Consider the following 23,421-nt stretch of genomic DNA (forward strand, 5'->3'; position numbering starts at 1 on the left):
GGAGCAACATTTTTCTATTTTCTTTTCCCTGGGCTCTGAGGCAAAGCTTGATAATGTTCAAGTAGAGTTTGTTCTCTTTTCCTCTTTCCTTTAACTCCATAAGAGACAGTGGGGACTTCTGAGGGTCCCACAGTTCTGAAACTGTTGATCGTTCTATATCAACTGATAAATATTATTATGCAAATAATTCACATGTGTCACAGTTCTCCTTAGGTGTTTCTATTGAGAGACAGCCTGCCACACCAGACTTCACAGCTCTCAGAGTAAGATTCTTATATGTCTTCTGACAATATTTTTACCACCTTTACAGAAGAGGTCACACTGCAGAAAAATGGAAATGTGAATACACAGAAATCTTTTCAAAATGAAATTATATGTCCAATGAACTTGCTACACCACCACAATAAAGCAGGTGAACAAGCTGTGTATGTCAGCTTAGCCAGCAGTAACTGTCTATGTATGTTCTTGACCATCACCAGATGACAAGTAATGAGAATTAATTTAATTCTCTTCCACCAAAGGCTAAAAGACCATGATCAGGAACAGTTACTATGACTTGGGTAGCATGTCATAAATTATGCTACAGCCATTTATCTAGCCTCTTGGCATATGAAGAAGTAAGATGTAGGGGCTGCCCGAAACTATAAAAATGTGCATTTATGCCTCTTGGCATCAAAAATCACCCTTCTACAGAAAATACAGGTATTTATGACACAGGATAGAACTTTCTTTGCGGTTTTGCAGGTTGATTTGGGATACTAGGCTAAGTTAATTTTCATTTCATCACAAGCCCATGAGTTTGTAGGATTCAGCTGTGCCCATGCTGCACTCACTTTTACTATCCTGAACAGACTTTGAAGTGAGAATCTAGTAAGTAATACCATGTTTGATCTTTGCCCTCATGTCTGAACATCCATGCAGCCTGCTCAGGATCTTTCTCAGACCTGCAAGGAAGCACATCCTTTTGTGATTCTGTGTCTAGCAACAAAGAGCATAACGCAGCTGACCAGTGACAACCAAGTCTCAGCTGGCACTAAACTTAACAGTGACTTGACAGCTGATGTGCCAGGACTGCTACTTCTTGTTTTGAATCAAATATAATGAGACTTCTGTTCTAAGACTGGTAGGCATAACTATAATAAATATAACAAAGGGTAAAATGTCTTCGTCTAGAACATTTAACCCTGAATCCACATCCCTTCATGTACCCAACACTCAAGAGAAAACTCTTGAAGTAACAAACACTGGTGTGGATCCAAGGGAGCTTTTTATTGTGGAAGAAAGAGACCCTTTGTGAGTTTGTGTATTCACGGGGAAGTCACAAGTTCCAGTACTAACTAAAGAAACCTGCCATGTTTTCTTACCATCAGACAAGAGAGTCAATGACTACATCTGAATTAAGCAATGTGGGGACCTCCTAGTCAAGTAGCATAATGCAGCCCATGTCCACGTGCTGAAGCTCTCTCCATGATTGCCCAGAGAAGAGCAGACCCATACAGACTGCCTTGTAGGAACACAGCCTAACAGATGCTGTGCTCTGAGCTGTGCCTGAACATTGTTAGGAAACCCATAATCTGCCAAAGAGCAAAATCAAGGCAGAAAATGAACAATCGGTCAGCATGGATGATCATAAGCCAGTCCCTGAAACCATGCCTTGCCCTTCTTCAGTTGGCTGATGCAGATGTAACCCCAGAGAACACTCTGTGCATGTTATCAGTGCAGCACTCTTGGGGAAGGCAAGCCAGAAGAGGCAGGGTCACAGCAGACATACCTACCCCAGCACTACTGCACCGCTACTGCTACCTGGCAGCAGGGAAGGAACAGGGACCTGATTCTGCCCTCAGTGGTGCAGGCATAGATTAGGACCAGCTGTAATGAAATCAGTGGAACTCTCTGAATATAATATGGGAGGAAACTCATACCCTGTGTACGTGGATTGTCCTCCATCTTCTGTCCCATCTTGCACCCACACCAGCAGAAAGGTCTGAAGAAACAGAATATGGCTACAGGCTCCACAGCACTTTCAGCACCGCAGCTGGTTCTTGTTTTTAAGAAATGTAATAATTAAATCCAGATGCAAGACGGGGGGCGGGGGGGGGAACATGCACGATGGGTGTAAAAGATTTTCAAGAGCTCAGCAAGATCCACACTATATCAGACTATTCAGCTTGAACTGGAACAAACATTGTCCCTCAGGCAAAAAAAAAATATATCTAATTATGAAGACATAATTGCTAATGCAGAGCTAGCATTTTCGCCTACTAATTGTCTTCACCATGCAGAAACAGACAGTGGACGGAAATGTTCCTCACTCAATTGCCTACATAATGATTTTCAGGGAGGGTATTTCCATTTTGTCCCAGACCTGTTTGTGCTTTGTGTGCAATTATTTTTTGCTCCCAGAACATTTGGCTATTTGAATCCCTCAATTAGTTCAGCACTCTGACACTTCTTTTTATAAATATGATGTTGGCTCACGCCCTGGAACAACTAACCAATCACTCCATTATCACCAGTAGGGCAAGGAGCAACAAAAAATATCAGAATAATTGAGAATGCCTGAAGAAAACTTCTGAACCCAAAGGAAACAATCTGGATCACATTTTCCCCTCATTTCCACTTCCCTCAGACCATTGATTGTCAATACCTCATTTCTAGTGTAAATTGATGCAACCCATGGGTTAAAATACTGTATTAAAATAGTGAGTATCAGCACCTTCCAAGTTTTTGTGATTAATTGAATAATGCAGGGGGGAAATGTTGCCAAAAAAATACCCAGAAGGCTTAGGACCCTGCATTTAATTTTCAAAAGGGGCTCTGACAGCAAGAATAACAGAGGCACCCAAGACTGAGGCAGATGTCTTGAGGAACCGAGAAGTGTGTCTGCTCAGAACAGGGCATAAACTGGTTCCCAGTGGACTTCAGCAAAGACTGTACAGCCCTGCCAGCACAGCTGGAATCAGTGACATTGCATTGAACTCATACCTGCTGGGTGGCTGGACTAGATGAGAGGTCACTCATGGCTACAATGCAGGCACACCCTTAGATGAACTGTAAAGGAGACGATCTTCATGGCTGACTGCAGGATTTGCATAGATACATACCTTCATACACACTCATACATCTCTATTGTCCATGTTCACTGTTGTAAGTAAAAAATGATTCTGCTTAGGCCTACAAAACCAAGAAAGCTTTTGGGCTGATGCTAATGGACCAGCTAGGACCACCCACCAGTTAAGGGGCATCAGAGAATATAACGTGCTTTAGATCTGTATGGGTGGAGAGAAAGATTGCCAAGACAGACACTGGGATAAGGATCTGTTTTCAGTTTAGAAACTGTCTCCCTTCCTCAGTGTGTGGTATAATCATTCAGCTGAAATCCTTAGCCTGGTGGGAGCCAGTCCTACAGCTCTGTTTTAAGACTAAATGACGGAAAGAAATAAGCAGTACAAATAGATAGTATTTCTGCTGTCCCAGAGTGGTTGTGGTACGAAGACTTATCCTTCTAGGAGCTATTATCTAAGAAAGTGTTTCCAAAGCAAACCAGATAAAATATTGTGTGTAAGGATGGTAAAGGCAACTGAGTTTTCCATTTATGTTCATCTCAGCTTCTCAGAGCTCTCTGGGATAAGTTTGGATTAATGATTCATTTGTAAACTTCATTTTTAAAGCTTGTTGTTAGTCATCTCATAAGATACATTATTTTCTAAACAAGCAGCTTATCTAGCTGTGTAGAAGGGTCTACCCACCCTTGAGAATAAAAGCTAATGCGCAGGTGAATCTTGGGATTGTTGACTTGCTACCCAGTGCTCCACAGCTATAACTACAGCACCATGCAGATGTACAAGTTCAGGTCCCATAAGCAATACGGCCATAGCGCTGTGCCAGGGTTAATTAGCCATAGCCATCAGCAGGGTATTTAGCAATACTGCTCACAGGCTATTTTTTGCAGCTGGTGGTGATATCACTGCATGGGGCTGCATTTGATGTTGTAGACCTGCTGTTCATGTCATAGATTACAGTGGGCATGAGAAGCAATGATTAGTTCAGTGCAAAGAAGAAATCACCCTTTATTTCAGGTCAACCCAGGAAAACAAGGAAGAGGGAGATACAAAGAAAATTTAATCCTAATTAGATCAGTACAATAAGAAGCCTCACAGCTCATACAAATGCAAGAAGGATCATACCCTACTGATTGACTTAACTTGCCACTTTTCCCACTTTTTGCAAGGGTAAGTGACTTCACGAGCCAAAGTGCTGTACAGACAGATGCAAAAAATATTCCAGGAGATCCTGACACATCTCAGGCTCTGACAGCCACCTCAGGGATAGTGTTTGTAAATGCTAGCAGAAACAGGGTAGGGTAAATAACTTCTGGAGATCTAAAAGACATGCTAGGACCTTCCCATCAGCTCTGCAACAACCTTGCAAGAGTTAGGCAAGGTAAGAGATTTAGGATCCAAAAATTCATGAGTCTGCATGGATCTAACATAATACATGTGACACAGGGAGACTACACAGGGTGAGCAAGTGCTGCCTGAGTAACAGAGGTTTCTCCTGAGGTCAAACTTGTGCATGTCTCACCAGCTTTGTGTAATGAGGTAGAAGTTCCTCAATGGACAACAAAAATTTGCACATAACTTATCAAATAAAAGCTATCCTTTCCTTTTTATTATCCAGTCTTAAAGGGGCATCTTAATAGCTTTGTTTATGTTTCTGAGTCCTTACATTATTGCTTTCATTACTATTTAAAAGCAGATGATTTAGATATTACAGTCTTCTGTTTAATCTTGCTAAGCTTTGGTAAATTATCAAAAGTAATAAAGTATATACACTAGGCACAGCCACACATTTAAGAAATAACAAGAAAGTTCTACCTTTCATGCAGTCTCCCCCCATTTATTTGTTACATCACATGAAGAATGAATGCAGAACTGTTGTATCTCCCAGGGACTGGCTACTTCCTGGAATGACAACAGGTTATCGCTGGCACATATCACCAGCCTCACAGCCAGCCAGCCCTGCTTTGGTAGCCTCTCACAGCAGCCAGCCAGCTTTCCTTCTGAAGGGGATTAAACTTTGTAGGTATGTTTCTGCCTCCTTTAGGCTCAGGCTCTCCATCCCAAGCTCATCAAAGTTTTGATGTAGAGTAAACTTTCTAAAAGCTTTCATTTTTTCAGGAAAAGCTACTCCTTTCCTATAAATACACTTCCTTTACTGAATAAGGAACATAATTTGTAGTTAACTCATTCTCTAGTACAAAGTGCAGTAAGAATCTGCCAGCTCTGCACCTGCAGGCAAGCACCCACTGCTGGCCAGGGGCAGGACACAGGCAGGAATGTTGACAGCTTAAATACTGTAAGGCAAAAAAGCGAGCACCAGGGCAGAGAGTGAAAGAACAGGCTCGAGTTCAGCAGCGTGTGTGTGGTCTGCTACCACAGGGTTATGCAGTATGCTCTGGTGAGGCCTGATGGTTGTAATTCTTGCTTTCCCCTACCTCTCAGCCAAACCTAACTCTCCGAATATGTATGCATAGGATGTACTTTATTTTTATTTTTTCATTGCAGGGATGCCAAGAAGGATTTTACCGTACCAGCTCAGGAAAATGCTCTCCTTGCAACTGCAACGGTAATGCAAACAGATGCCTTGATGGATCTGGAATCTGTGTGGTAAGGAATTCCGGTCTTCTCTGCTGGTCCCTCACTGAATAACAGTATCTTTTTTGTTTTTAATGGTAACATGGACCCTTTCACCTTCTTTCACTCTTACATGAGGCTTCACCTGAAGGAAATGTTTTCCAGGCAAACCCGAGAAACCACGGTCTGACTCTGCTGTTAACAATGCTTAATTTCAATACACAGCAAAAGCAGTGTCTGTACCACAGGAGCATTTTGCTGAAGAGTAATCATAAGTAGGGCCAAGATCAATACATTAATAAGATTATCCTGGACAAATATCATTCTCACTTAAAATTATCGCTGCAAATTCAAAACAATTCCTGCCTGCAGTATTTGTGAGAGTTAGTATGCTGAGGAAGATATTTAGTCCATCAAAAAAATGGAAAGAGTTTTGTATACCTCCAGAGAAAAAATGTATAAATTCAAACGCATTTCATTCTCCCCTTTATGAATACAGTGCTGTATATCATACAAACAATTTTCAATGGTGAGTGACCCCTGTGAGTGCATATACATGTGTTTTCCATAGTAATTCTGCTGCATGGCAGCCTCCTGCTGTGAAGGAACAACATGAGGAGGTTGAAATAATACACCAAAGGAAGAGCATGTTGAAGTCCAAGGCAGTATTACAATTTCCTGTATGTTCAGTCTCACTCAGTATCAGCGCATACAGAAAGCTGTGAGTTAGCATTAGTAGCTGATCACTTGTAGCTCCGGAGAAAAATCAGTCCAGTAAAACTAATCCAAATTACTAGTGGGCAATCAGAGCAGTAATATACTAAAGAAAGAACAGAAGTTAATAATGTAATGCATCTAAACCACATAGTAAGAGTTTAGTCTTTACAGGCTTGTAAAGGGGAAGTAGAGCTCAGAGTTCCTTGCTCTGCCATGTGTTACTTTTGACAAGTCATAAACCTTTGCCCTCAGTTTGTCTTTTCATAAAATGACTTGATAATATTTACATGCTTTGCATTGTTTCAGGCTCTATCAAGTTTTTAGTTATATAAATATATAGAGCCGTGCTCCATGGCATATTTCCTACCATTTTTATTTCTATGGGAGAAAGACAGTGCAGCTGTTCAGCCCAGGAACAATCATTATGGCTTGGCCACTGTAGTGTGCTTAAGATTAGCTGGTTTCTGTAGAATGCATATTGACTTCATGTTTTATTACATTTTTAAAAGTGGTTTTAACACTGCCAGGCATTCCCAGCTATTCTCTTTCACGTGCACAAGGCTTTTGCTCATGGGATGATTGTCCCCTTGGTGTCAAGTGACAATGGTGCCAAAAGGAAACTTCTGATGGAAGACTTGGGAACAAGAGAGGGAGCTTGACAAGTGTCTGATTCTCATGACTCTGGTGACGAGAGTTTCTGGAGTAGGATATATGAAATAGGGAAGTGATTATATCCTCAGTTTAAAAATACAATAGAAGACTATTTTCCTATCTTCTACAAAAATAAGGCTAATGTCAAGGGTTTGGGCCAAAACCAAAGTTACTGTATCAGCAGGAAATTATCTGAAAGCATATGTGCATTCCTGACTGGTGTTTCTCTGGGATACTAAACTCTTGGAGCTAGCCAGGTAGTAAAGAACAAACCCAAGAAATAAACCCTGGTTTACTACTTGAGTTCAAATAAGCCATTTGATGGCTTCTCTGAATGATCTAAGAAGCCATTAAGCTCAGGTAATTTACTTCTGAATAAAGAGGAACAGTGAAAAGGTTTAAGTAAAATAAGAGGGAAAGGGAGAGGGAAAGAGCAGAATGAAAAGGGGGTTTGAAGGTTTGATAGCATAAAACAGAACCCTAGATGCCCATGGGGACTGCAATAACACGGCTTTATGAGGAAAAACTTCTTTACTTTGATGACAGAGCCCTGGAACAGGCTACCCAGAGAGGCTGTGGAGTCTCCTTCTCTGGAGATACTCAAAATCCACCTGGACATGTTCCTGTGCAACCTGCTTGAGGTGAATCTGCTTTAGCAGTGGGTTGGACTAGATGATCTCCAGCGGTCCCTTCCAACCCCAAACATTCTGTAATTCTATGATTTTCCTGAGGATCTGGAAATTTCCAAGGAAGATTGGAAGACCAATGAAACTGGTAAACTGCAAAATGTGACTGAGAAATCCTGGAGAAGAAAAGCTTAGCAAAAGAAAGATGTAACTTGAATTACAGCAAGAAGAAATGTTAGGTGAATGAATGCAAGTAATTTGGGAGAAGGAGACTTGATGGCTGATAATGTGATTTGTATTAGAATCCATGGAGTAAGATCCTTCCATAAGGGCCATTCTGGAGAAGCACAGGAACAGATCTGGCTAAAGCCTGCTGGGGCTGGGGCTGGGGCTGGGGCTGAAGCTGGGGCAGAAATGAGTAGGTGCTTATATGGCTGGGAGATTCTGTGAAGAGATAGGACTACATGGTATGGAGAGCTCATGATTTTCTCAGATTTTTAGACAAATTACTCCAGTAATTCTTGCAGTAGTAACCACCAGACCTGATAGTAACACATCAAACTTTCTGTATTCAGTTACTTTTTAATAGGCTTTAAAAAAAAAAAAGAGATTCTGTATTTATCCCATAGTATTATTGTTGCCATCCTCTGCTTCTATCCCTATAAACCCGCTATATCCCTGCTTATGAGACACAGCAGTCTTCTAGTTTTATCATTTATGGATTCTCCACTGGCATCACATGTTACCTTAACCGTAAGTCATAGATGTTACAGGATGTCTTTAGCAGATGTTAAAAGTGTCTATATCTGCATGTTTATTCACACAATGGAATGGTTTAAACAGGGGGGGAGAGAAATAATTTTTTAAAGTTAACTCTGTTAACAATGATGGAAGGTAACAGGAAAGTAATAACACTGTGTTCAGTTGATATTTAATTATTTTTTACAGTTTAAGTAATAACATAAGCTATAAGATCTGAATAAATGAACAAGGCAGTATGAAAATGAAAAAGTACTCTACTTCAAAAGCAATAAAATATAAGGGTCTGACTCTATACAAAGCTCCAAGACCATCATATTATGCAAATCCCCCAAATCAATTTGGCAAATGTAGTTCCCACTGCATGCAAATTAAGGAAATTTTTGTTGGCCTCTGCCCTGAATTTGAAATCAAATAAAATTAAACCCCTATTAACAATGCCTTAGGGTAAAGTACTCACATTTTTAATTTCTGCTGACATAAGTATCTGTCTTAGGGTCCTGTTTCAAAACTACTCTCAGCTTATTCAGAGTTGTAAATCAAATCCATGAGTCTTTAAAAGCTTATTGAATGACACAATCAGTGAATCAAAAATCTCATTAGGTAACCAGACAGAAGAAATTATTGGAGACAGAGCCTTTCTTGCATAGATGTTGACATAAAACTCATGCAGAAATCAGTCACATGGTCCTGTGATTAAAACTGAAAAGCCACTCAGTCCATTTCGTTAGTATAGAAAATTACCCGAGTGTTAGAAAAGCAGCTAGCACAGTGTAAGTAAGCTCCATTTATGATATAATACAAGAGAGATGTCAAAGAATGCTTCATTTCAAAGACACAATCTGGTGATGCATGTAAAGCTAGTAGAGGAAGAAACATCAATTCTTTGTACTGACTTTAGACTTTAACATAACTCTCTCAATCCTAGCTATGAGTCACCTGTAGAACCCTGTAGCTTTTGATTTTGGAAACATGCATACATGTGATGTTAACTGGGTGAAACTATAACAGCTGCAAGCAACAGTCTGCAGTGATGTGCATTTCTCCTGCATAAAGCCCATTGGGTTTTGCTGCTAATAAGATATGAAGGAAATGTTTTGCCTTCTTCACCATCCCCTAAATCCTACCCTACCAGCAACCTACAGCTGAGTTATTTCTTTACAGCACCTCCATTGAGGTTTTAACATTTGAAAATTCAGACATGGGGTGAGCCTCAAATGACTTAGCAATTGAGTAGAACATTAGAGTGGGCATGATGGTCTCAACAAGTGGTATATGGAGGTGAAACAGCTTTTCTGAAGCAATGAGTTCTTGTATCGTATGCAAGTAGTATAATGGGCAGGGCTTTACCATACTAAGAAGTTGGAATATACAAGGGAAGTCACTTGAGATGACTGCAATGTACTGTGGCAATGACTCCAGACAAACACACTAAAATGGATTGGAAGGTTAGGAGGAATTAAAAATTACAAAGCTGAGTATCCAGGCAAAATATTTGTTGGACTGAGTGACCAGTGTCCTTTCTGAGGTTTCCACTGTTAATGGATGTTAGATCTTCATAAATGTATGAAAACACATAGACCAGAAATAAGTCTGGAGAGAGCACTATAGCAGAAGGTAAAGGGTAAATTTGTTGGTGTCTACTGAAAAATCTCTAAGTGTTTTGTTATCATCTCAGGCCCATATATTTGATCAGTATGTAAATAAGGTATCCAAAGATTATTCATAAATAAATAAGTCTGACCTTTTTGGAAGAAGAAAGACCAAAGGATTATAACAGTGGAGAGGATAAATTCACTGGTATCCTTTCCAGCCTTTTATGGACTTTTTTACAATAGAATGTGTTGTCGTGTAAGTGATCTGTGTTTAAGTGTTTGAGTTTACAGCTGAGTGGAAAGGCTGGAACGGATTCAGCAGTTCTGCCCAAGAGGGTAATATGTTCCACACGATTGCCAATGCAGGTCTGGAGAATCGCCAGTGGATCTACAACCATCCACCAAACATGAGCAAAAAGCAGCAGGGAGCTAGCAAAACTCTCCAGCTTATTAGGTACTTCTGGCTTCATGAAGAGCCTTGCAGCTTCCAGCTCACTGTTTCTTTCTATAAAGATGAACTACCTCTATCTATAGTGACCCTGATGATACATGTTTGGAAAGGTAACCAGAACTACAACAGTCTGGTGCTGAAATGCAGCCCTTTTCCGGAGTGTTTTAGTATGCAGTAGCTGTCAAAAGCATTACTGTTAATAGACTCATTTTCTCAGATATAGGTTATTTCCCTTCCTCTTAGCTATGATTAAACTTAGTATTTGTTCTTCTAACTGGTTTACTATTGAAAACTTGCAGCAGTGACCACCAACACGTGACCACTTTGTTCCCCTTCCCCACACAGCCTGTATAAAAGGCACATAGGAAGTCACACCAAGACTGTGAGGAATGGCTGCTGTTGCTCTCACACCCTCAGCTGCATTTTCAACAGTTAGCTAAGACAAGTGATGGATTGAGAAAGTAGAGGGACAGGTGGTTTTGGCAAGACATCAGCTCCCACTTCACTCATTAATACAGGACAAGTTCAACAAACCAGAACTCTGACATAGAGGGAGTACGTTGACCCAAACTGGCTCAGGAACTGAGTTTTGTTGCTGTTGTCATTATTTTAGGTTGACAGGCATCTTTACTTTACTCAAAGTTGTACAATATGTAGTGCTTCCTTTTAGTGCCTCATCTCCTTCTTCCATAAGAAATTCTGACAAGTAACACTTCATCTTATCCACAGTGGCTGGAGAAAGACAGATTGAAATCATAAACCTCTAAAAAGATGAAAAGATAAAACATGTACATGTCCTGGCTTTCAAGTCATTTTGCTGAAGTACTCTTTTTACTATTATTATCTTATGACTGAAATGAGTTCTGACGTGCTGACATGAGCAATGTTATGCAGTTCTGTAACATCAGATATGAAGGCATCTCCTAGATTTGGGGAAGGGTACATCTACATCCAGATATTATACCTCAGGTCAGCCTCCACTGCCCCAGTAATAAATGCAGACTGCACAGCAGTGTAAACCACTTGCATCTCTTTACCTATATAATTTCTTTCTCCTTGTGAATCTTTCTGCATCAACAACTTCTATAAGACTATCTCTTTGAAGAACAAGAAATAAAGGGTGGAGGGGGGACACACACAAAAAAACCCTCAAACCAAAGTTTCTCCTATATTGTAGCAAGGACTGTTCTCAGCTGCAAAGTAATATTTGGAATTCCCAGCCAGGGTTTGAGGACACTTCCAGATTCCACAGATAATATTTAAGACTCTAGTATCTTGAGGGGGTTTGGGTTATACTAACTTCACTGTAAGTAGGGCTCAGTATTAATTTTTGTTTGTCCCTGGAGAGCCTTCACAGCATCCAGCATTAGGTGCCTAACACACACCACTCTGTGGCAGGTCCTGTATTTCTTTAACTTTAGAGGGTACACAGAAACCCAGTCTACCTGTTTCCTACGGAGGAGGTCCAGCCTGCCTAAACTGCACTGTGTTAGCCATTCAGTGAAATAATTTCCCTAAGATTGCCTGAACGGCATATTCAACGAAGCTGGTGCCTTTGAAGATCATTAGAAAGAGCTCTTCTTTCTTAAATTCAAGCTTCTAAATCAAGGTGGAGCCAACTCCCACCTCTCAAATTTCCAATTATATTTGTTTACCGAAAAGCATGTTTGTCTTGTTCTGGAAAACTTGTCCTAGTACCCTTGCCTGAAGAGAATCAGCAAACTTTTCATTATTGTTTGCGTACATGTGCATTTATTGAGCAGAAATGCATCACATGAAGTGCTCTATGGCCTCAGAACAGCAGTTCTAGCTTTACTTTCCAAGGAAATGAGTCTAGGAGCTCGGTGTTGACAATCATTCCCAAGAAACAACCCCACAGCATCTTTTCAGGTGCTTTTCGTGTGTAAAGTATAGATAGTTACAGTAAGGACCAGGCAGAAATGCTCACCTTGCTAGCTGGCACTCACTGAGGGCAGAGTAGTAGGACTAGCTAAGGCATTTTCTAACATAAGAATATACACTCCAGCCACTCTGTCATCTGAGAAGTTGCTGTTGGTGTACTGATGTATGAACGATTATATGCTGTAGCCTCATATGGAAGCTTGTAGAAGCCAAGCCGCTATTATGTATTGGATTACTTCCTCTGAAGCTGAAGTGTCCATGAGGAAGGGACAACTCTGCCTTCACTTTTGCCTTATGAAAATAAAGGTTGTGTTAACATGGGCATATGGAAAGAATTGAGCTCAGAATTTTCACTCACTGTAATTTGAAACAGCTTACAAAAAGCAGAGTAATATAAAGCCTAGTTGCAATACTCCTAACTACATGGTTGTACCTGTTTTCATGCCCTTGGCCATGTCTCACTCTGTTCTGTACAAAGACAGGCAGCAATTTTCTGCTAAACTTCAGTGTCTGATGACCTGAGATACATATCACTGCATATTTTCTGGAGATTTTTACTTCAGTCTTCCTTGTTTTTCAAAGGAAACCAGAATAAAAAATATATCCTGAGTTTCTTTATTTGAAAAAGTAGACACCAATATCAGTAAACAAACTTCTACAATTTTTTGAGTACATTTGAATGAACCACTGAGACAGGGAAGGCTGTGAGCAATTCCATCCATAGCCCAATTTATAACATCAACCATAAATGATGCCTTTCATTCTAAAGCATGTATGAATACTGGATCAAGAGTAGCCCTTGCAACTCTTACCACAAAGCACATATTTAAAATGCAATTTCACAAAAACTACCATAAGTGGAATTCCATTTTTTTCCCCATCATTATTTCTCCATCAAAAGTGACCTGTTTAGAAGCAAAACACTTTTCTCAACCTACCAAGCCACTGCCACCCGGCAGAGAATCACCCGTAAGCTGCAGCAAGGGTATTCTCCTTGCCTTCAGGGATGTCTCTCAGGCTTATTGCAGTCAGCAGTTTTTTTGGAGATGCAAGCTAATGGAACATAAAATATAAGGACACTTTTTTTATCACTATAAAAATATTATTCTAAATACCCACAGGAGTTCTGAGTTGTTAAATAAGATAAAGGCGCTTTTACATAATCACTAACCAGAGAAAAACTACAAAAGTGCCTCAAGCACTCATCTAACAGGGTCTTTGGGGTACAAGGGCCTTTTAACACTTCCCTTAAGCTTAGAAGATGAAAAACACTGCAGATTCAAGAAGCAAATTTGCTGCCCTGCTGTGGTTATCACAATAGTATCTGAGCTTTGGAAACCAGTAACAGATTTATTCTGATAATACCTATGTGTTGTTTGGAGAGCCGAGGACAAGAGAGGTGAAGTGCATTGCTCAGAGCACAAACGAAGAGCGTGATGAAGGTTAGAGCTGAACGCAGCCCACAGCTGAACGCAGCCCACCCAAGGCCTCTGCCAGTGCTTCAGCTACAGGATTGCTCTTTCTCTTCAAGTGCTCAGTGCTCACATTCTCATCTCTCCCTTGTGGTACATTAACATCACTTTTTCATGGAATAATGACAAATGCAAACTATTTTTAAAACTGTATTGGCCTTCCAGTGCCTTCTGGCTCACACCATGCGCCTTTGTGGTTAGGGCACTCTCGCCAGAGAGGAGTGCGAGATCTGGACATGCCCCCACTCTGCCCTCATTTGCTCTCAGTTTCTCTGCTCTCACCAAGTTTCTTTCCTCCTCCTCCTCTTTCTCATAGTCAAACTTTCTGTATTCTCTCATTTTAGAGCCTTTTAGATAAAATAACCTTCTGGTTTTCTGTATACTAAATACTCTTTTATTTACAGCAGTGTTACTATGAAAAACTACCTTTAGCTCTACAGCTGCTGGTGTCTAATCTATTTAAAGATCCAAGAAAAAAGAAATTTACTTTTTTCCTTTCTGTATCATAGTCCACTGGCTGTAGAGTTCTCTGTCCAAATCAGAGCCTTATAGAATTAAATAATTGCTGTGCAATGAGTCCTGTATGACTATAAAACGTGCAACAAGACAACAAGCAAGAATCTAGAATCAAAAAGGGCCTGAGCTAAACTAGTGAGTCCTAACCAGATGTGCTTTCACAGGGGTGAATATGTGGTAAAATGACACTTTTTCAATGCAGACTGATGATATCTGGACACAGACTTTGGGAAAAAATAAAGCATCAGCATTGCCAGGGCAAAATTCTGCCACTAAATCGAAGTTACAATGCACAGATACCAAACTCATTTAGTAATGCCTCTGCAAGTGAAACTTGACTATTCGTTTTCATTAAATGTCCTCCTTAATCGTATTCCTCTCTGCTAATTCTCTTTTCTTCAAAGAAGTCACCATGTTTGGAGTAGAAGTGAGTTTCAAATCTGTAGGGGCTGGCTCAGATGAAAAATGCTCGGTTGAGCTCACCCGCCTGGCTCTGCAGAAGAAGTTGCAGCCTCGGAGAGGCCGAGGTGCCCTTGCCCCGTGCTGGGGAGCTCCCTCCCACCGCCGGTGCTCCTGACATCCCACAGCCAGTTTACCTGTTATTCCAGGGAATGCCCGCTGCAGACTGTATACCATAGACTTCTATCATGGGATTGAATGACTGCTGGAGAATGAGCTGGGGAGCCATGGTCACCCCCTGGCACCTGTGCCAACTCTGAGCACCAGAGGTCCCCTGCAGGGCCTGACCGAAGGTCTCTGCAGCCCATATTGGGGCTCTGGCGGTGGCAACAGGAGATGCTGCTTGGGGAGGGCTCCTAGCCTGACCTTTTTCTGAAGTCTCTGTTTTGTACTCCACCGTCATCCACAATTGCTGTATTAGGGCATGTTAGAGGGTACAAACCTCCTGAGTCCTTTTAGTATCCATTTATGTACCTGTTGCCCATAAGTCATTCTAGGAAACCCCTTTTTGTCCCTGTAAATACTGTCACCTCCTGGCAACAAGCTGCACAAGTTTCTTACCTTCTGTGTAAAGTCTGTGCCCCTTGTATTGCAGGATTTGGGTGAAGTATTGTCCTGCATTCCACTCATTTACCAACTTTGTAATTTTATATAACCTGAACACACAGCCCTGTCAGCCCCTCTCTCCCAGCTGAGTGAGCAACCCTAGCATTTTTGGTCTCTAAGAGACTGGTGAATACCAAACAAATACCAGAAAAGCTCGCCAAGCTGCTCATCATTTATCAGCAGTCCTGGCACACTGGAGAGGTCCCAGCAGGCTGGAGGTCAGCCAATGTGACACCCATCTACAAGAAGGGCTGGAAGGAGGATCTGGGGAACTACAGGCCAAGGTGATGGAGCAGGTTATCCTGAGTGCCACCACGTGGCACGTGCGGGACAACTGGGGGGTCAGGCCCAGCCAGCCTGGGTGTATGAAAGGCAGGTCCTGTCTGACAAACCTGATCATCTACAAAAAGATGACCTGCCGAGTAGATGAGGGAAAGGCTGTGGATGTTTTCTACCTGAACCTTAGTAAAGCCTTTGACACCATCTCCCACAGCGTTCTCCTGGAGACACTGGCTGCTCATGCTTGGACGGGTATACTCTACACTGGGTAAAAAAGCTGGCTGGATGGCTGAGCCCAAAGTGTGGTAGAAAGGCTCTGCAGAGGGATCCAGACAGGCTGGATCAATGAGCCTAGGCCAATTGGACCAAGTTCAGCAATGAGAAGCTGAGGGCTTTATGATTTTAAAGATCTTTTCCAAACTAAATGGTTCTATGATTCTACTATTCTATGATTCTAAAACTGGTCTCAGCGCCAAGGCCTAGATAATCAGAATAGTGACTTTTCCCCACTCTGAACAGTGACTTACATCCTACCCTTCGCTTCCCAGCCTTTATCAGCTTTCAGTTCATAAAAGAAACTTGATCTTCAAGTCCCCTGACAACTTAGGTGGCTTTTCTGAAATTCCAGTTATGTTATGTCCTCTGGTTCCCCTTCATACACTTGCACATTTGCACCATTACACAGCAGATTAGCAAAGCAGGTGTTCCTGAATCAGAAGATGCTTAGTCATGTACTCAGAGATCTTCTTTATTGTAGACACTGTCATCTTACCAGGGATGAAAATCTTATCCATCAGTTTGCAGTTTCCATGATCCACTGTTTGTAGGTCAGAAGAGGAAAGAATCAAGCACACTAACACAAAACCACAGCAAATATGGACTGACAGAGTAGTTCGCCACATACTTCTGCCATGGAGCTGCCTCGTTGCTGCCTCAAGCCTTGCACAGCTCTTTGCATCTCCACTGTATCAGTACAAGGTGTAACTGGAGAGTTCTTATCTAGGGACACTGCAAAACTTCTTGCACAGCTGCAAAAAGTAAAGCACTTCCACACCCTGCCTGCTCTTTTAAAACAATTTGGTGAGACAGCTAGAATTTGGAGGGTTGTGGGGTTTTTATGACAACTTCTGAGTATTTTGCTAAAGTGGAAAGGGGGACAGGAGTCTGCAGGAGTCCTGCAGTGTGCAGCACTGTTCATGCACTCTGCACCAGTGACCCACCACCTCGCCCTGTGCCTAGGGGAAAACCCACATAGTCTGTGGCATCCATTTCCATTTGTAAACCTGTTGACGCAGAAGGCTCGGACACCACTTACACGACCAATGTGATCAGGTTAGTGCCACTTTATTAAAAGACAGCAATTCATACTCTCAGCAAAAGATACACATGCTACGCAGGCTTTGTTATGTAAAAAGAGAGGTTAAAACTACTTGTTTACACGCTTCCACCTCCCTTATGATTGGTCCCGGTGTGGTGCCCACACGCTGCTCCCCCCTTGTGCAGGCATCCTGGTTTTTCTCATCTTTCTGTCCAACTCTCTTACCTCTCTGTGAATACACAGTTTCTTTATCTCCCTTGGCCTTGCATATGTCCTTCACAACACCTGCAGCTTGTTAGGGCTGCGGCCTCTTATTACAACCAAGTTATTTGGTCTGGATTGCTCATAATATGCACGTTTTCTTCCAGCCACTCCACATAAACCAAAGGATACAACAATGCTTACTTAAGCTTGCAGGACTTACAAATTCTATTTAGAACTGTTAACAGCAAACCTTGACTTTTTTTTTTTTTTTTTTGGTTCTTGAAAATATTACGAGGCCCAGTTTTTTACCTAGCATCATGAAATATTTTGGAACAAATATTCTGTATGAATTACTACAGCTTGATTTACTTTCAAAGCCCCAACAATATCAGCCAGTGGCCAATTTGCCTCTGCATGAGGAAGCCTATTTCCTCACAAACATTTAAATGTTAGACATGAAACTTGCTTATGACGTGAGTGACATTTTGCATAGTTGTTCTGTATCTTATAGAAAGGCTACTTATAGAAGACTCCTGCTTCTTCCCTCCATTAAGTGAATGTCAGCCTTAGGCTGAGAACAAGGTGTAGTGATAACACATCTCTTCATGCTGTAACACTTTTCATCTCAGGAGAAAAACATCAGAGCCACTGGTGTATTAGCCACCATTTGCAGGCAGATTCCCCTGATACTCTTTTCCAGTCATCAAGTTCAAGAAGCAGCCTTGCTGAAACCGGTATCTAGCCTGAAATCTGTTGATAGTGTTTATCAGCAAATATTTTTCATTCTGTTTTGATGTCATTAAAAGGATTTTTTTTCCTGCTGGCACATGCAATTCAAAACAGGGCTGCTGGCTACACCTGAGTACTTTTGACATCCCTGATGACATGCAGTGCTGCTTCTGCTCTAGTACCTGTCAGGCAAATATGTCTGTTTTGTCCTGTATCACACCTTGCCAACACTTGCTGGCTGGCTGGCCAATGTAATCATTTATAGCATTTTTATTTGCAGCAGTGCTAGCTGGTTTGGCTGCATCTGTCAATGCCTTGAAGGGTCGGGGTCTGGCATCAGCCCCTATTCTGCTTGGCTGGGTTTTTTCTGAATTGGGCAGCACTTGTGCTTAACTTTCACCACTCTCTCTCTTTCCACTGAAGGACTGCCAGAGAAACACAACCGGACAGCACTGCGAGCAATGTCCAGATGGCTTCATTGGTGACGTTGTCAGAGGAGTGCCCACGTTCTGCCAACCCTGCCCCTGCCCCCTGCCAGCACTTGCCAAGTATGTAAAGAGTCTTTGTTTCTCTTTGATTTGGGCTGGCTTTGGCGCTTTCTGAGCTGGGGTCAGCATCCCTTCCTGGATGCAAGAGACAAAGGCCACTGCCCTTGCTGACCAGTGGGAAATAAAAGGACTACCAGCTGCTCACATTTATAGTCACAGGAAACAGCATTTCATTTAGAAGGTGTAAAATACCCGTAAGTGCTCATATCAATTCTTACCAAGAGGGACAGGAAAATATCTGAGGAAATTCAAGGTCACACTCTGTTATGTAGGAGAGATTATTCAGCTGTCTGGTTACTGTTAAGAATCTCTTACAGACTAATAATTCCCAAGGAAGGTGGCATCAGGAATGTATGTGGTTGAGATAGACAGAAAGATCAATTAATGACCTCTGGTGGGTAAAACTAACCACAAAAAAGCATAGCCTGGCAGTCTCCTGAGTCAACAGCAGCTGGATCAGGTTAGTACAATAACAGTTAAAAGGAAAGGGCTGGAGGACCCTGTGACAGGTATGGTGCCTCTTCAGCTGATGCCCAGCTATCTTTGTGTAAGAAACTCTGAAGCCGAACAGAAAACCAAGATAAGCCAAAGAGCTCCAGCTATTACGTTATCCGGTTTGTGCCTTCAGAAGAAACAAATAACTACAAACCTTGACCAGCTGTTAGAAACTGTTAGTAGCATGTCAGTAATGCAGCTGAAAGAAATTATCATCTTCTTCTTGCTTGAGGGCCATGTTTTGGGTGAGAGGCATCTATGCAAATCCCACTATAGAGCACAGAGATGATAGTAAATACTTGTCAACAGTTGAAGCTATTTTTTAGCAAGCTACATATCCCCCTGTGTTGTTTCCCATTCTGCTTTCAGCAGGGCTTCTCAGCAAAGGGGAATTTCCTCACTGTATTTGTTTGCCGTTGCTATAGGATTACTCATACGGCCTTAAGGTGGGATGAGTTGCATTTTGCTCAGCTGCTCAGTGGCACAGGCTCAAAATGGCAATAGAGCAAAATCACTCTGGCCAAACTCCCACAGATCACGTCTTGGCTTTTGCAGTGAGCTGCAGACATGCAAAGAGGACCGTGGGGTGGAGAACAGCTATTGCTGAAAAACTCCAGCTTTGCCTGGATTAAAGAGAAAATCCTCAAGAGACAGGGGAAGATCCTGGCTTTGCTCACATGTACAAAGGCTTAGGAGTAAGCAAACTCACAGGCAAAGCAAATCACTTCCTTCAATTTCAGTAGCGGTTGTAAGGCCAGAAATAGTGGAAATACAACAGTCAGAAGCAGTGCTTTTTCCTTAGCAAAGTGATTTTTTTTTAACCTGTTGGGCACAGAGCAGCCACTTTGGTGTAAGGAGCTGTCCTCTCAACCACAACCTGGGCTGCACATGCCTGAGGCACTACCACACAAGACCCAGTCTCTACTAAGCATGGTCAACCAAGGTCTAGTCTGTCCTCCCTAGATTTTACAGAGCATGGCTGGGTCTGCCTTCACCCAGCCCCCTTCCCTTTCCTGCAGCCCACGAGGCTCTGCAGCAGTGCCCTCCGACAGCAGGGAGCTGGCCAGCCTGCCAGCCCAGCACGGCTCAGTGTGGTGACACCAGCAGGACCCAAGCTACAGGCCATTATCTCTGCCACTGCTATGGGAGATGGGCACAGAGGCCAAGAAGTGTTCCTTGCCCCAAGATACTCCTTAGCCTTTCTGCCAGGGACATAACACCTCTCCTACTCCAGACCATTAGAGATAAGGAAGCCCTGAACCCAAAAGGACAGCAGCATGGGAGTGGGAAGGGAGAGCAAAAGTTGCAAGAAGACTGAATGCAGATGCTTCAACATTAGCAGCAATAGAGGAGTTGGACTGAATGATCCTTGTAGGCCCCTTCCAATTCAGGATATTCTTTGTTCTGTGACATGTCACCCCTTTAAGGCCCCCTCAGTAAAAAGCCGCTTCAATTTTTCAGGGTTTTCCCTCAGAAAAGTCCTGAATGCAATAGTTAAAGGAGTATCTGATCCCAATTTGCCTCATACACCTATTTAAATAACATGCTGAAATTGCCTGTTCAGCTTCCTGCATGAGAGAGACCTGACCACAGCAATAGCCTTCAGCTGGGGCTGGAACAGGCAAATAATAATGACTGAGCAACATTCAGCCTTGCTTAACTGAACTCGAAGAACAACTATTCTTTCTTATTTTTTCTATTTTTCTTCCATTAATCCTACTCCATTTATATTAAGGTAAAACAGTAACTCTACCAAAAAGCAGATAAGCATTAAAAACTTTAGATAAAGAACATCCAATCAATGTTATTTTGTACTCTGTTTTACTTTGGAAATAGTTAATTCGTAACAGTTAGACAAAGTGACCAAATCTGTAAACTGACAAGACTCATCAAGTACATTTTTTTTTCTTAATATTCATCTGTGTGTCTCTAGATTTCCTGACCAGACTATCTTTGTATCTGCTATCCTGGGAACTTTTGAAATAATTTTTGGACATTACACATGAAGTAGAATGTCATCTCTTTGGAACATAAAAAGGAGGATGGAGATTGCTTCACAGTTCGGCAGATGTTACTTCTTTTCAAACCTGAGGGGATTTATATGAACTCTTTTCTCCCTAAAAGATCACAAAACCCCAAAAAACTTCAGGAAAGCTTCAGTCTTGTTTCATAACTTAAACCTACAATGTGTTTTTTTCTACTATGTGAAGGAATTAGCCTCTGTAAAAGAAAAGTAAGGCTGCCAAACTCTTATGATTTTCTCAATATGTTCTCATAAAAGCTTCACAGAAGCTAATTTGTGAATTCTGTGAGAACAATCCCATTTTATGTTCTCTCTGGTTATATGAAATGTTTTGAGACAGCCGAGATCCAGACAGATTTGTTTGACCCCGATTGTCCAACCAGCTCAGAAATGCTGGTGGGAACTGAAATTATGCAGGAATTATTGTCGCCTTTCAATGCTGTTCATTCCTGGAACAAGCAGTGTGAGGATCACGCTCTTTCCCATCACTACAAATCTTTTGTCCTATGTGGAAGGGATGCAACCTGGCCACAGTTGTCCAGCACTGTAGGACTCAGGACCTGTGTTTTTAACAACCATGGGCCTGCAGCTGGCAACTGCTGCCACTCACTACTCTGGTCGCATTCCAGTACTGGCAGGAATTTACTTACACATATTGCAAACTAATTGGAAACATCTTTAGGACTATCTTTTTTCTGCAAATGTATTTAATACATGTCCATCACTGTGTTTGCAGTGTATACAACTTGCACTTTCCACATCTGGCTGCTGCTGTTCCTTGGGTCTCATATTTAGTTAAACACTTGTTAAATCCTGAAAACGTCAGAAAGCAAAGGAATCCATGATTTAGAATCACAGCAGTGAAAATTACAGCCCAAGCCATTACTGCAATCAGTATCACTACCTGGCACGTTGGTCTCAGAAGAGGCCTCAGACTCTTTCCAGCTTACTCAGAGAGATGGTAGAGCAGCCTTGGTTACTGTAAATGAGGATGGCATCACTGAAGTAGTTTTCACCGCTCGTTACTTCCAGATTGGATTTGAGGAAAACTGTAGGATTTGTATAGGAAACTGCTGCACCCATTCCAGAATCTCAGTTCCTGAAGTGTTCCACTGCACTTAATAAGCAATATTTTACCCCTTAGAATATGAGACAGGAAGCAATTAGGTTCACATGACACACATTTATCCTAGGTCCCTTATCTCAAATGCGTGTATCAAAACTTGCAGGCATGTCTGATCTACGCTACAAGACAAGAACTTATATATATCTGTATTTATGTAGCTCCGTAGTGCTATATACTAATTAGTGTTTTCTAAACTAATTAAAAAGACTGAACAAGGGGTATAATGTGAATAATATAGAGAGCTTAAGCATACCTATTCAGCGATCAGTAACCAAGAGCCAGAGCTCACACTGACAGCAAACGTCCATAATGTAATAAAGAAATACTCCCAAGCATTTGCCATTGCCTGCTATTCTAACTATTCATTCTAATGACATTACAGCTTTGCAGTCTCCTGTTACAGAAAAAGTGGAAGCGTGCGCTGTGTCTGTAAGGAAAACTATGCAGGACCCAACTGTGAAAGGTAAGAAACTAGTAAGATGACTTACTGGTCAACAATACTGAAGTCCAGAAGTCTTTCAGGGAATCTTCCCATATGGGGGAGAAATCTTGTGCATGTGTTTTCATCAGGTTGAATCACGTCTGTTGAAGGATCCCATTCAGTTCCTATTCAAAACCATAAGAACTTGCTAAAACAGACATTTACATCTGATGTATTTTGATCAGCTCTTGCACTTTGTGTACCTTCATGTGGTGATCTTCCTAAAAGGAACACAATTTACAAAACAAAATACAAATCAGAAACAAGAGCTGAAGTGAAAAATAACCACCACATAGATGCCTCTTGCAATTCATCACTCTAAAATATATGGCAGGCTTCTACCAAATATGTTTTTTCAAAAGCAAAGAAAATCCATTATCTAATCAAATCCTTAATAAGCAGACACAGCTTTTTTAGTTAAATGTTAAATGTACTTCACAGACATAATTCAATAAAGTCAAGCAAACAACCATAGGTCAATGTAGCTTTTCAACTTTTCCTTAAGCCCATAATAAATTTCCAGTAAATATCCTCTAAATAACTATGTACATGAATAAATGGAGCTATACTGCAGAAATACAACTTGCTCTCCTGTCTTAGTTGCTATAAACACAGATGGATGATGTTTCAGTGAATGTCAGAGGCCTGATGATCATTCAGAAGTTCTCCTTGAGCAGCCAGTAAACTAAAACAGCTCCTACACAAAGACGGAGGTGTATAGGATGGCTCAGACACTGACTTCCTGAACACCTCATTTTCTTTTTCCTTAAAGCCCCTGAAGTATTTAAGACTTCAGTCCACTGCCATTAATGGGCAAGTCTTGAATTC

General features: G+C 41.6%; 1 protein-coding gene across 1 annotated transcript in view; it reads left to right on the forward strand.

Moving 5' to 3' along the window:
- The window catches only part of LAMA4 (laminin subunit alpha 4), a 104,806-nt gene that overhangs the window by 17,454 nt on the left and 63,931 nt on the right, over positions 1-23,421 (forward strand). Inside the window, exons 2-4 of the mRNA XM_056343062.1 lie at positions 5,568-5,669; positions 18,344-18,468; positions 22,495-22,575. Coding sequence (XP_056199037.1) covers positions 5,568-5,669; positions 18,344-18,468; positions 22,495-22,575 — 308 coding nt within the window. The remainder of the gene's footprint in view (positions 1-5,567; positions 5,670-18,343; positions 18,469-22,494; positions 22,576-23,421) is intronic.

Source organism: Falco biarmicus, chromosome 6 (genome assembly GCF_023638135.1).
Source record: "Falco biarmicus isolate bFalBia1 chromosome 6, bFalBia1.pri, whole genome shotgun sequence".
NCBI lineage: Eukaryota > Metazoa > Chordata > Aves > Falconiformes > Falconidae > Falco > Falco biarmicus.